Genomic DNA, 14,491 nt, shown 5'->3' with positions numbered 1-14,491 from the left:
TCTTTTTTGGTGTCCTCTTCTTGGCTTAGGGACATTCACTCTTGTAGTGTATTGGCTTCTTGTATTCGTAGCAAATTACTTGATCTTTCTTGGGTTCAAATTTATTTTTAGTATCATTTTTAAATTTATTTTTTTAATATATTTTTTAAATTTCCTTGTTAAGAGTGTCAAGTCATCATCAAAGTCCTCATCACTTGAGTTTTCTCTCAAGTGGTCTTCTTGTATTCTTAGTGCCATATCCTTCCTGTTCTTTGGAAGGATGTCCTCAAGCTCTTCATGAGCTTTGCATGTCATTTCATATGTCATTAATGACCCAATTAAATCTTCAAGAGGAAAGTTGTTTAAATCTTTGGCCTATTGAATGACCGTGACTTTAAAGTCCCAACTCTTTGAAAGGGATCTTAAAACTTTATTAACGAGCTCAAAATCTGAAAAACTTTTACTAAGTCCTTTTAGACTATTGATGACATCCGTAAAATGGGTGTACATGTCTCCAATGGTCTCACTCAGTTTCATTCAAAATAATTCATAAGAATGTACTAAAAGGTTGATTTTTGATTCTTTCACTCTACTCGTGCCTTCGTGAGTCACTTCGAGTATGTGCCAAATATCAAAAACCGTTTCACAAATCAAAATATGATTGAACTCGTTTTTATCTAATGCACAAAATAAGGCATTCTTAGCCTTTACGTTTAAAGTGAAAGTCTTCTTCTCCAATTCATTCCGATCGATCTTTAGAAGAGAAGACTTTTGAAATCTATTTTCTACAATGTTTCAAAGCTCAAAATCTATAGAAATTAGGAAGATCCTCATTCGAGTCTTCCAATAGGTATAATCTATCCCATTGAATATGGGCGGACGTGTAATTAAGTGACCCTCTTGGTTTCCGACAAATGCCATCTCTCTCGGATTTTAAGCCAACTGAGAGTGAACCTCGCTATGATACCAATTATTATGATCAAGCGCACACTAAGAGGGGGGGGGGGGGGGGGGGGGGTGAATTAGTGTAGCAGAAAACTTTTGCTATTTCAAAAATCTTGTTTCGATTAAAGCCGATTCAACGAGAATGATTTCAACTCAATTCGTTTTGGAAGGAATTTGAGCTTGAAGTCTTAAGTAAAAATACAAGAGAGGACTAAGGTGATTTGCAGTAATGTAAATCACACAAATGAAAAAACATAGATTTCATAAAGTCTTCGTAAAAAGCCGATATCAAAAGATGTTTAACGTCAAAGCGACTGTAGACATATTTAAAGCATAGTAAGGAGGAGAGGCAGTTTGCTATAAAGGAAAGATGCTCAAAGTAAATGCAAACCGAGATTTTAGAGCAGTTCGGTCAACGTGACCTACATCCATTATCGGCTTCCTCCTCCGACGAGATCACCAGCGTCCACTAGAGGCCTTCCTTCAATAGACGAAGGCTAACGACCTTTTTACAGCTTTTCTCCTTTTGCCAGGCTTAGGAGACAACCCTTACAAGTTTTCACTCCTCTCTTGGATGATCTCAACACTTAGAAAGAAGGAGGAGAACTCTAACTTTTACAATACTTTAAGGCCTCAAGACTCAAGAGTATTTCAAGAATTGCGTTGCCCTTTCATGCATGAAAGGATGGGGTATTTATAGACCCCAATGAGTTCAAAAATAGAGCCTAAAAGTGTCCATTCCCGGATTTTCGGGGTCCTAGCGGTACCACCGCCATTATTGGGCGGTGCTACTGCCTATCATCGGGCATTGGGCGGTACTACCGCCTGACAACGCTCAAAGACCGAGCTCAGGAGGTACCACCGCCTGACATGGGCGATACACCGCCCAGAAATCTTGGGAGACCGAGTCTCCCAAGCGGTGCCATCGTCGGCCCTAGCGGTGCCACCACCAGCCAAGATTTCAAGGACCGAATGGGCTATTCCATTCGGCCCAATTTGGGTCTGTTAATGGCCTAGTTGGCCCCTGATTAAGTTAGTGGGATCATCTCCCAATCCTAACTTAATCTACACTCTAACTACGATAATTAAGATATCATTACTGCAATTCGTGTTCCGGTGCATCAATCGCTTCCTTCGGCGAGCTTCCAGCGAACATCCAACAAACCATCGGTGATGCTCCGGCGGACTCCCGGCAAGCTCCTGGACTTTGCGACGATCTTCTTGGTGAGTTCCGACGAGCTTCTATGGCAAGCTCCTGGACTTCTTGGCTGTTTCCCGTAGAACTTCCGACGAACATCCGAACTTCTAACGAACTCTCGAACTCCCAATGCGATCTTGGTCTTGACTCTAGCATAACACTTGCTGCATGTCTTACTGCCATCGTAGTTAATCCTACATACTTTTCTTAACATATAGATTAGATTAACAAATGATAATTGATTTCATCATCAAAATTCGAAATTCAATGAGGAATACTTTTCTTCTTCTTCTTTTCAATTACTCTTCTCGTCTTAGACTAAAGTAATGACAACATATTTTTAATTTAATAATTTTTTTATTTTTTTTCTCTAATTACTTAGATTTAACTAACATAAAATATTATAATATGACAAGTATGCAACAAAAAGTCATAGGTGTAAAAAAAATTAGTATGAGTAGTATGCTCTTTAGGTTACCTAGTCACATATGTTTTTTATTTCTATTTTTTTCGACTAACTTAATATGAAAACTTTGATAAATCTTATTTAAATTCTTAGGATTCATAATTAGATCCCTATCACTAAGCTTCCAAAATAAAATATTTAATATAAAAAATTATTAAATAATTTTTATATTAAATAATTAAAAAATTTATATATATCATAAACAATTCAAAATGAATACATTAGTCATTTGAAGTTAACCTGCTGCCGAAGTGATGACCGAACTATCCTTGCAAGGAGCTTGGCTTGGGTTTGCGCTATCATTCTTTGGAATTCGAACTATTATTCTTGATTTGTCACCTATACCGCTGTATATGATCATTTCATAATATTTTACCTTGAATGGTATCAATGACTTCGATTTATTTGACTAATTTTTCCCATTTGTCATAAGAAACAGAAAAGAGCTATGATTGTTTTTTTTTTTTTCTATTTTACATTTTTCATAAGAATGAGCAATCAACAATGTAGCACAGTTTGGTTCGGTTGCCTCCTAAATTTGAGCTTGGCCAAAATTTAAATCGGGTTTCATTTTGTAAGCACAAGCCAAAGTCAGGCTTCATAAAATTATATACAAATACGAGCCCGTTAAAGAGCGGGTTGGCTTTGGTTGGGCTAAGATTGACCCACTGAAGCTGCAGATTTGTTTAGCAGGAATCGATAGTGTAATTTTCGACTAGGGTAATTTAAAATTAGACTTTTATCATTGTGGAAGTTTTGCCGTGTGTTGATGGTGATACATATGTAAAAGATAAGTTATATAAATAGGCCCTTCTTTTATGGTGTTCATGCATCCGTTGGAGTTCTTCAACTATTGAAGTTTTAGTAACAATGTCTGCAGGAGACCGAAACAATGTCTGATGTAGTCAGTAGGACAAAATAATGTTTAAAATCCGTAATTCTTTCAAAATTTTAACAACAAATATAAATGATAAGGAGAATAAATAGAAACCATGTAAACCCAAAGGCATCATGTCCCTTTTGGTTATTTATTTACCTAGTTTGCCAGGCTTTCTATAAAGAGGCGTTTTAACATAGGATTCAAAATTTGAATAGACTATAGCAATCCAGAAAGCAGGACGTCAAATGAAAAGAAACCCTCCAAAACCCCACACCCAAACCCATCCCCACCCACCCCGCTTGGGTGATTCAGTCATTTTCTTAATTTAAAAAATAAAAATAATTACAATCAAATCTTAAAAGTATTATTGGATGAGGCGATGGCAGCATGCATATCATGATAAAAAAATCATTTTCTGTGGAGTCCACGTTAGCGTAAGATCATAGATCTGTGGAGATGACTGTCTGAGAGATGGGGGTAACAGTCTCGTCTGCTTTCTAAACCAACAAGTTTTCATCGTGTTAATGGGAGCACATACGAGTGTTTTCAGCATAAACATAAGATATTTTATTATTATTTTCTTCTCAAAATTCAAACGAAGTCTCATAGAAAAGGCGCTTAAAGCACAACAAAGGGTTGCTAAAAAAGTATTTTTGTTGTTTATAAGTCAGATCCATTCAACCACAATGATCTATAAACATAATCCTTGATATTTTAAGATGTTTCTGGAACAGTTATTCTCTTTTTGCCCTGTTTGGAAATGTTATCAACCTTTGCTATATATTTAGGTAGGACAAGGGAAGCTCTTGCTAGTTTTGTTGAAGTCCATGAGGAAGATGTTACTCGTGATGTATTTAGGTGAATTTTGTGATATATATGAAGTTCTTTTTTTCTCTAGGAAAGAAAACCACAGAAGCTAACTGATACACAAACTCGACCACATGCAAGAGAGGTCAAGGAGCTCATAGTATGTGGATCAGCTGATATGCCTAAGCTCGGAGGGGAAGGAGAGCTCCACCACATTCATTGCTCTCATTACAGAATCCTGATACCCTTCCTTCCATGATTGCTGCACACAGAGAGAGAGAAAGAGAGAGAGAGAGAGAGAGAGCTCCACCACATTCATTGCTCTCATTATAGAATCCTGATACCCTTCCATGATTGCTGCACACAGAGAGAGAGAGAGAGAGAGAGAGAGAGAGAGGTCAAGAGCCATGGATGGCGAGCTTGGCGAGTGGGCCAATGGCAAGGGAATTAATGTAAGTGGTGGGCTCCAGCTTGGATGAGTCCCATCTCTGGTCATCAAAGTTGTCGTAGCGATCAGGCCCACCAACAATGGCTCCGGTCAACACGTTGGGGTTGGGCTGGTTCTTGTTGTACCAGTTCACGAAGCTCATGGAGCAGCTGACGGTCTTGTCGGACGACATCACCGGCACCGACGAACCACGGTGGTGGACTTGCGTCGGTGAGTTGGCACCAAAGCCAACCATATATGACCTGCCCCTTGGGTTGCTGCCTAAGACATAGTCCATCTGCGCATCCATTGGAAAGCAGCAGGTGATATTTCAGGGTTAATACGATCCATCTTTTGTGCATCGATCAAGACAAAGTCCTCCATTGTTTCTCGAAATAATTGCAGTAGAAGACAAGACCAAATGCAAAAAAGTGTAATAGTAAGGTGACCTGTTGCTTAGCAAATTCCGTTAGACGAGAAGGTTGGATCACTTGGTTGCCACACGAGACTGTTTGGTGGTTCTTGATAAGAATGTCACTGTAGATACCGAACAAAAATGCAGTGCCAGTTACATACTGTGTATTGGCTCCATCTCGGAGATGAACTAATCCCCCTGCATGCATTGGGGAAAACATGATCAAGAAGAGCAGTTTCTTACCATATATATATATATATATATATATATATATATATAAAAGGCAGATACATGCATCATATGCATAGGTTTATTATTATTTTACGAAAGAAGCAAGCTTCCGCGTGATATTATTATTGTTTTGAGATATAATAGAATATTGGTGCTTAAAATTGTCATCCACCAACTTCTGTATCTTAAAACTTGAACCGTTTATCTTGTAAGTTGATGGAATTTTGGTGTATTCTTCTTATTGACTTCCATTAATTCTTCTGTAAATTAAATGGGTTGTTGCACAAACCTGGAGATATATACACTTGGTGAAATGGAGTATCAGGTAGCACCGCACAAACAAAATTGTCAGCCTGTCTCTTGAAATTGTGAAGTCCACCCTCGGCTAGATGTACCTATACCCAGAATAATAATAAGAAGAAGAAGAATAAAAGCGATGTATGAAATATAATTAGGCTAATTATAAATTCATTTAGACGGATGTATTTTGTACAACTAATCTTTTTATTTTGGGATGTTTGTATGTTCCTATAGTGATGATGTTCGTGTTTTACTATTGCAGATTTATTTCTCTACAGAGACGACGGTCCATGGATTAGGTAAAAGTCATCAAACGCAAGGAGAGTTTGAGATTTCTACCCCTGACAAAAGGATTTCAGCGCCAGCATATTTTAGGTCCCAACTGAACTCAGCGACGCTTGCGGATATGCCCTCCTGTGTGATGTGTTTTTGATATTTAATCTTCTTGGTGGCGATGTAGAGCCATGAAGCAGCCCATAACAATTCATCCTGCACCATCAGAATCACACATTAAGCCCACCTAACTCTTTACTTGTTGTTGTGCTATTGTTTCGCTATAATTAATCTCCTGTTATCATATCGTAACTATGCCGAAGCTGAGATAAACAAAGGGAAAGAAGTTTACGTTGTAGCCAGAATAAGAGCAGTAGAATGGGCATTCTCCATCAAAAGTTCCCTTGTGATTTCTAGCAAACTCGTAGAGCTGCTTCGAAGATTTAGGAAAAAGAAAGCAGAAGAGTTAGTGCACACTTAAACCTGATATGCATCAGTCAACACGAGTGCCTGTAGTGTAATTAAGTGAATCATATTTTAATCAAAAGGGTCCTCCATATGCTATTATTATCCAACAAAGACGGGAAACTCGCACCAGTTTTGCTTTATTGAGGAGCTGCCTGGAGTAAGTGCGGTTATGGTTTCTGAAAACAATGGAAGAGGCAGCCATGGCAGCGGCTGTCTCCGCCGCAATCTCCGTACCCGGCGTGTGTTCATCAATCTTGTAAAGTGTTCTTGGGGTCTTCATGTTCTCAGGCCGCATCCAACACTGATGATCAGCCACCGGATCTCCCACCTGTACGTGTATACGAAAAGATATATAAAACCATCCACGACATGCAAAGAAATAAGTATGAAGCGTATCAGTTGATAACTAATAAGGAATTTGGTACTGCACTGTGACAATTATTACCTGAACCCACAAACGATTCTTCTTTGCACTGGCTTTGAGGAAATAATCTGTTCCCCAGCTGATAGCAGCGTATACGTTCTCCAGCTCCCCTGTAGCTGATAGCTCCGACTCATAAGCAAGTGCCGTCCACGCTAGAGTGGTGATGGTGAAGGCCATAGGTAGCCCATATTTCACGTTGTCTCCTGCGTCATAATACCCTCCCACTAAGTCCACCTGCGCTCATAACAGAGGAGAAGATGAGCATAATGAGCTTTGGTGCAGTTCAGTGTATCCCATGAGATTTTATAAAAATCCAAAAACTGTTTTGTTGGACTACTTCCAATAAATCTTTGACACACACACACAATTACGTTATTAAGCATACGTGTTCATAGATATACCATTTGCCCTTGGATTGACTGAATATAAACAGGCAAAATTGACCTCAGGAGTTCCTATCAACTCTCACTCATATATGCAGATTTCTCTCGCTTGCTTAATAAATGGCGAGCCAGCGGATTGCTGCAATAAGACGGACGTTATATTGGAGGAAAAGCAAGAATGGCTTTTAGATCAGGAAATTTTGCAACTAAAGAAAGTAAGTAAAAGTAAAATTTTCTTTCATCAGAAGTAATTCCACTTTGATTATCTTGCAATTATTCAAGAGGGGCTTCTTGTGTAGAGAATAGTAATGAACTCCCAACGTACGTACACAAGAAAAATTAAAAATAACCTGTAAACGCAAGCAAACCAGACATTTTGTTAAGTGATGAATTCAGAAGAAACAGAACATTTGAATTATATATTTCGCAAGCAAGTTATCGACAACCTTACAATCCCCTTCATGAAGAGTTAAAATAATAATAACAATAAAAGGCTTTTCATGTATACATAAATTTCGGTAATAAATCTCGAGTTGACAAACCCATAGAAAAACCAAATTTATTAAATCTTTGCAATATTTGTATCGACACAAAATTGATGTTATGTCCAAAGAACATGTAACCAAAACAAAAAGGAATCACAAAACCAACATTGGCGAGGTTTCCATCATCGAGCGCAGAGTCATCCCTCCATAGAATCCTAGAGTTGGGTGGGAGCTTGCCGGACCTTTGTGCCTCGAGGAATAATATCGACTTGGTAAGCGCATCCTTGTAGTTGTATTCACCTCCGGCAGCCATGACAAAGGCATAATTGGAGATGAGGACCAAGCATGCCACAACAAGGACTGCATTAGACGATCTCATTTGTCCAATAAAATAGTAAGATGAAAGAAGAAAATTGAGGAAGACGAGACAATGATAGGGAATGGTTGTGGGTTCTCTGCAGCTATAAAACTAAGGTGACATGCTTGGGGTAAGTTCTGACGCTTCGAAATGTTTTCCTTTTATGGGATAAGTTGCATGGTTTTGTATGTGTGGTGTGGATAGGAAACCGGTATTACGGGAATGCAGGTGAAGAAACGTAAGGTAGAGCCAACAAAAAGGAGTAGTTATTGTTTGGATTTGCCGAAGATAGACTTCATGTTGTTGTAGACCACGACATGATTTTGTGTTTGCTTTAGAAACATAAAACCATTTTATACCCTCTCACTTATGCCTCACCACGGTTCCGGAACCATCAGTTCTGATTTGGCAAACCAGAAACCGAAACTGCACCAACAATGGCTAGTCTTGGAACCGAAACCAGAATCGAAATTGTCGGTTCCGATTGCGATTCTGGTTCGGCCGGTTTTGTTTTCAATTTGAATTGATAATTTTAATATTTTTAAAATAATTTATAATATAAAAATTTTATAATTTTATTTTTAATTTTTTTAAAAATTGATATACATCCATAATGACTTAATGAGTGTAAATGTGTAATGACATAACAAAAAAAACTTAGTATAAATTTAAGTAAAATTATAAATATTTTGTATGTCCGACATTTTAATATTTAGTATCTTCGCGAATGATCTCTTCGTTCCGTTTTGTTGCCTTTATCTAACCATTGATGCAAGCTTAAGCTTCTACTAATCCAAGGGTCATGTTCCATTTAGGTCCACCTAGGATCTAAAGCTTATTGGACAGCTATGATCAATATTGGAGTCATTAGTATATTTGCCTCGCAGCCTTCACTAATATTAGAAATACTATTGTATATAGCATTACCACCGTTCTAAAATGGAAAAGTCTATATTGTACTAAACTCAAAAAAAAGTTGTTAGATACATATCAAATCGAGCCTAAGGATCTCCTTGTATTTTATCTTTATACTAATAATTTTTCTACCTTAAAGATTTTACTACCCCACTAAATACAAAAGTTTCGGAGATATCATATTCTCTATTCTAGTTAGCACTATAATGGACATATAAGTTTGATTAATTTTTAATATTTCACCAATATAAACATCTACTCCTAAACTTTCATAATAAATATATAAATAATCACCTAAGCCACCTAATTGAATAGGATGATCAAAAACACATTCAACTAAATAAATCGATGAAATTTTTAAAAAATAATATATTTGTTTTAATTTCATAGTCATTATTGTTATATTTAAATCATTATTATTTTTATATTATTCTAATGTACTAACAATATTAATAAAAACAATTAAAAAAATATGTGCAATAGGATAATAAATACTAGACAAAATATATGCCGCATTATTAAAAACTTTTAAAATTTTTAGAATTCTTTCGCACATTCCAACGCTATGGATGTCAACAAACTTATCTAACATTATTTGTAATAAAAGTACACAATAAATTTTATATTCAAAAGATTCTTTAAATAATTCATATGTAGAATTTCATAATATCCTTAAGGAAATCTTTTGGGCCTTTTACCATTTAGCCCATCCTTTCATTACTTGTGGATGACACTATAAGAATAAAATATTTTACTTAATAAGAGAAATTTTTTTTTCAACAGAACTAGGTCTATCTTGTACACATAAATTCAAAATATAAGAAACACATCTAATATAAAAAAAAAAGGATTACTAAAAGCATATTGACAAGCTTCTTGTACTTTCAGAATAAAAGCAGCATTAGTCATGCATTATCAAATTATTTTTATTTGATAATATTATTCTTCTAAAATTATTTTTATCATTATATAAATATTATCGATTGCATATTGTTTATCGAAAACTCTAAAAGCAAAATATAATTTTGCATGGCTTAATCATTGTCTATCTAATGACAAGTGACTCCTATGTAAGAGTGTATTTTTTAGTGATCACTCTAAATATCAGTATAAATAGAAACATGATTGTCCAAAAAAAAATTCTATAATTTTTTTATAAAATTTATGTAAATGTGAATAAGAGTGGTATGATAAACTCATTGTGCAATAGGATTTAAGGACTATCGACAATAATAAACAAATTTAATTTTTTTTATTGAAACTAAAAGATAAATATTCAACAGTAATTAATGTAACTAATGCTTCATTATTTTTTAATAAAAAAATAAAAAGTGAGAGAAGTAAGGTGCCCAAAACTTTATGTTTGACTCCTCTTCGTACTGACTTGTGTTGAATGGTTTTTCTCAATATACTTTCATTATTTTCATATCGTCCTCTTTTGAAATTAAAAATTTGGTCATAATAATTACAGATAACATAGAAAGAGCTATCGACGTTGCAAGCCTTTTTAAAGTACACCTCGAAGATATTTGACTTCAATTTGATCATCGTATTGGTATTTTTATATCAATATCGATATTGATGTGTTGGCTTTCTTGTGTTGCCATGATCAAATTTTCAAATGTCTTCTTGTGAACTGGTGGTTTCCACTTGTCATAAAGTATAGGATCAAGAAGAGAGCTTTAAATTATAATGTGGCTGTTTTAATGTAGCTTTAAATACCCTCAAAACTAGTTGTAATGTGGCTATTGGAAGGGGCAAATATATCTTTTTTTATTTTAATTTTAAATTACAAAATAGCCAAAATACCCTTGAATATAATCGTTTTTGTTTGTTAGGAGGGGCAAACTAGCCATTTTCCCTTCTACCAAATCTTGGGTTAGGTGCATACCGTTGGGCTCAATCATTTAAGTATAACGGCTAGTTAACAACCTATTGATTTAATGCTTCTTTTTTGAGAAAAATTGCTGAATCAACCGTTCAAATAGGTAGTTTTGATTTCTAAAATATAGAAATCATAATCAAATTATCAATCTAGACTTAGTTGGTTTTGCCTAAGTTATACAGTACTCTTGCATATCTATCCATAAAGGGTCTACATCCCTAAAATATCTTATGGTCTCTTAAAAACCTACAAAAGAGAAGACGTGTTAAAGAAAATATTTAACTTGAGATCTATAAGTAAATACTTGATAGACAATATAAATTATAATATAAACTTTGCAAGCTCTAAATAGTTATGCAACAAATGGTTCAAGGTAATCTGCCATAATCAAAAGTCCCTATAAATGCCCACATGAAACTGATATGGAATAAGATAGTGAACTAACCTTAGATACTACCGCAAAAGCCCATCTAGCCTTATGCCACTTAGGTAGCTCTTGAGTGCTCTATTTGCTAACAATCCACACTACTATACGGAGTTAGAAAACCCCCAAAATGGTTGCCTAGATTGCTTATTTTTGGATAGCTTTACCTTTACAAGGCAATTATATACAACTTATATTTATAAGCTTGAAATGACCACAAAAGCCAATCAAAATAGGGCTGCCAAGCTTACTGCAAGCCCTTTACAAGCTGGGTAAAGCATAAACAAAACTAAAAAACATAGGTGTTAGGATCGGAGCGGCACTAAGAGGGGGGGGTGAATTAGTGCAGCGGATTAAAACTTCGATTTTAATAAAATCTTTCGTACGTTAAGAACGGAACTTGAGAAATTTAACTTGAAGGCGTATTCTTAAAGTTGCGCAGCAAGAGTAATAAGGAACTAAAGCAGTCAGAAGATTTGCAGTAATGTAAATGACAATAATAAAAAGCAAACCAGAGATTACGCCGATTTTTAGAGTGGTTCGGTCAAATGACCTACTCCACTTGCGAGGCCCCTCTTCGATGAGGCTCCCACCTTCCACTAGCAAGTCTCTTGAAATGGAAGGGTAAACACCCCTCTTACAACCTTTTACAAGCAGCTCAACCTCTTACAAATTTTCAATAAAAAAGAAGGAGGAGAACTCTCTAGCAAATTGAAAACAAGACTTGCTAAGACTTTCTAAGACTTTTCTCTCAATCAAAATGCTTCTCAAAAGTTGTAACCTCAGCTGAGATTTGAGGGGTATTTATAGGCCTCAAGAGGATTCAAATTTTGGGCTCCAAAATTTGAATTCTCTTAGGGTTCCCGGTGCTGGCGGTTCCACCGCCCAGCCAGGCGGTGCCACCGCCCAGCTCTCGGGTGCTGGACGGTGCAACCGCTCAGCCAAGGAGGTGTCACCGCCCAGCACTCGGGTGCTGGGCGGTGCCACCGCCCAGTTAGGCGGTGCCACCGCCTACAGTGTTTTCAGCCCGACTACAGTGTTTTCAGCCCGACTACAGTGTTTTCAGCCACTAGTTGGGCTTCAATCTTGGCCTAAACTAGTCCGAACTCGGGCCCAATTGGCCCCTAACCAGGATATAGGATTATCTTCTTAATCCTAATCCTAATTACAAGTGAACTACATAACAAAACACATCCTAAGCAATTTTATCAACCGCGAACGTCAAGTCTTGTTCCGGCGAGCTTTCCGACGAACTTCTTCCGACGGGGTCCAAGCACGCTCCTGAACTTGTGATGACTTTAATGAGTAGCCGAGACTTCTCGGTGATCTCTGCGAACCTCCGACGATCTCTTCGGCGAACTTCCAACAGGTTCCCAATTTCTTCTCGGTTGGTTCCATCGGCATCTCCGACGATTCTTCGGACTCTTAAAAGTTCATCGAACTTGACTCCGGTATTCTTGCTTTGTGTTTTCTGGTTATCGTAGTTAATCCTGCATACTTAACTCAATAATATGGATTAGATCAAATAACTCATCAATTGATTTTATCATCAAAATCCGAGATTCAACAATCTCCCCCTTTTTGATGATGACAATCAATTGATGACGGAGTTAAACGTAACTCCCCCTATCTATATGCCATATTATGAGAAGATAAAACACTTGAATTTCATCCATTGAATTCAAGTATAAATCGATAAGCTCTAACCGTAGAACTTATCGTTATTCTTATTAAGCATAATGTAAATGCGAAACTTTGATGAAAATCTTTTTCAAGTCGAAAGATAAGAGACAAATTTTACTATGACAAGAGATAAAGATTTTCAACTTGAATTGCATGATTATACATTTTAGACATGCATTCAATATGATCAATCAATCTTAAGATATTTTCAAGGATTTTGCAATTCATATTTTGGCATGCTATTAAGAATGATACAAGTCATCACTTTTCTCCCCCTTTGTCATCAACAAAAAGGGGAATGAGACTTGAAGCACATATTTTGTCATACAACGATTTTATCATTGAAAAATTAAGTATGCAAAAATATTTACGCAGAGTTCATTTTAGAGGAAAATTCAGCATGCATTCATATTATTTAATCTCTTCTTTCTATAAATAACAGAAATTGTAGATGTACAAGAGAGAGATTGGGATAAAAATTCAAGTAGTAATCTCACGAAGTCAAGATCATAATTCGAATACAAACTCATTTAAATCGTTAAATACATTAGAATCTCAATATTGCTTTTCAATTATCATATAAGGCATTTAAAGGATTTTGAAACATAGGAGAATGATTAATTTAAGCATACAATGTTTCAATCAAATTCAAGTCATGAATGCCAATACTTTCATATTTATCAATTCATGAATGCCAAAAGATATTATTTGTGATTCCAATTTTGCAAGATCAAGGTTATGATTTAGATAAAACTTATTTAAATCAAATTTCTAACTTGCAATTCATAATCAAGTCATCAAAATCGATTTCGATATTTCACATGTCATATGGAATTTGAAGGAGAAGGATTAGATTCACCGAGATATGGAAAGAAGATGAAAAACTTTATGGAAAATCCAATCAAACAAGTTTATTGTTTAGGGACAATTTAACATACCTAATTCCCTTCTAATGAATTCAAATTGGTCTTCATTCAAGGCTTTTGTGAATATATCTGCTAATTGATGCTTTGTGTCAATGAATTCTAGAACAACATCATTGTTAAGGACATGATCGCGTATGAAATGATGCCTAACATCGATGTGCTTAGTTCTAGAATGCTGAATTGGATTTTTAGTAAGACATATGGCACTAGTATTATCACATTTTATGGGAATATTTTTAAAGTGAATTCCATAGTCTTCTAATGTGTTTTTCATCCAAACAACTTGTGCACAGCATGCACTCGCAGCAATGTATTCGGCTTCCGCCGTAGATAGTGCTACTGAATTTTGTTTCTTGGAAGTCCAAGAAACAAGTGCATGTCCTAAAAATTGGCATGTTCCGGATGTACTTTTTCTATCTATTCTGCATCCGCCAAAATCGGCATCCGCATAGGCTATTAAATCAAATTTTTCAGATTTTGGATACCATAATCCTAAATTTGGAGTTCCTTTAAGATACCTAAATATTCTTTTAACACTTTTGAGATGAGATAATTTAGGATTTGATTGAAACCTAGCACAAAGTCCTACACTAAACATAATATCCGGTCTAGTCGCGGT

At 36.0% G+C, this 14,491-nt stretch overlaps 1 protein-coding gene across 1 annotated transcript; it reads right to left on the bottom strand.

Moving 5' to 3' along the window:
* Positions 1-4,603: 4,603 nt before the first annotated feature.
* LOC135677761 (endoglucanase 8-like) lies at positions 4,604-8,155 on the bottom strand. The gene is made up of 8 exons (XM_065190151.1): positions 7,848-8,155; positions 6,835-7,047; positions 6,517-6,717; positions 6,274-6,351; positions 5,988-6,137; positions 5,638-5,743; positions 5,152-5,315; positions 4,604-5,000 (listed from the first exon to the last, which is right to left on the bottom strand). Exons 1-8 carry the CDS (start codon positions 8,058-8,060, stop codon positions 4,674-4,676), a joined length of 1,452 nt encoding a protein of 483 aa, XP_065046223.1. The 5' UTR covers positions 8,061-8,155; the 3' UTR covers positions 4,604-4,673.
* Between the last annotated feature and the right edge of the window lie 6,336 nt (positions 8,156-14,491).

Source organism: Musa acuminata, chromosome BXJ1-6 (genome assembly GCF_036884655.1).
Source record: "Musa acuminata AAA Group cultivar baxijiao chromosome BXJ1-6, Cavendish_Baxijiao_AAA, whole genome shotgun sequence".
Classification (NCBI taxonomy): domain Eukaryota; kingdom Viridiplantae; phylum Streptophyta; class Magnoliopsida; order Zingiberales; family Musaceae; genus Musa; species Musa acuminata.
This window is presented reverse-complemented; position numbering and strand designations above follow the sequence as displayed.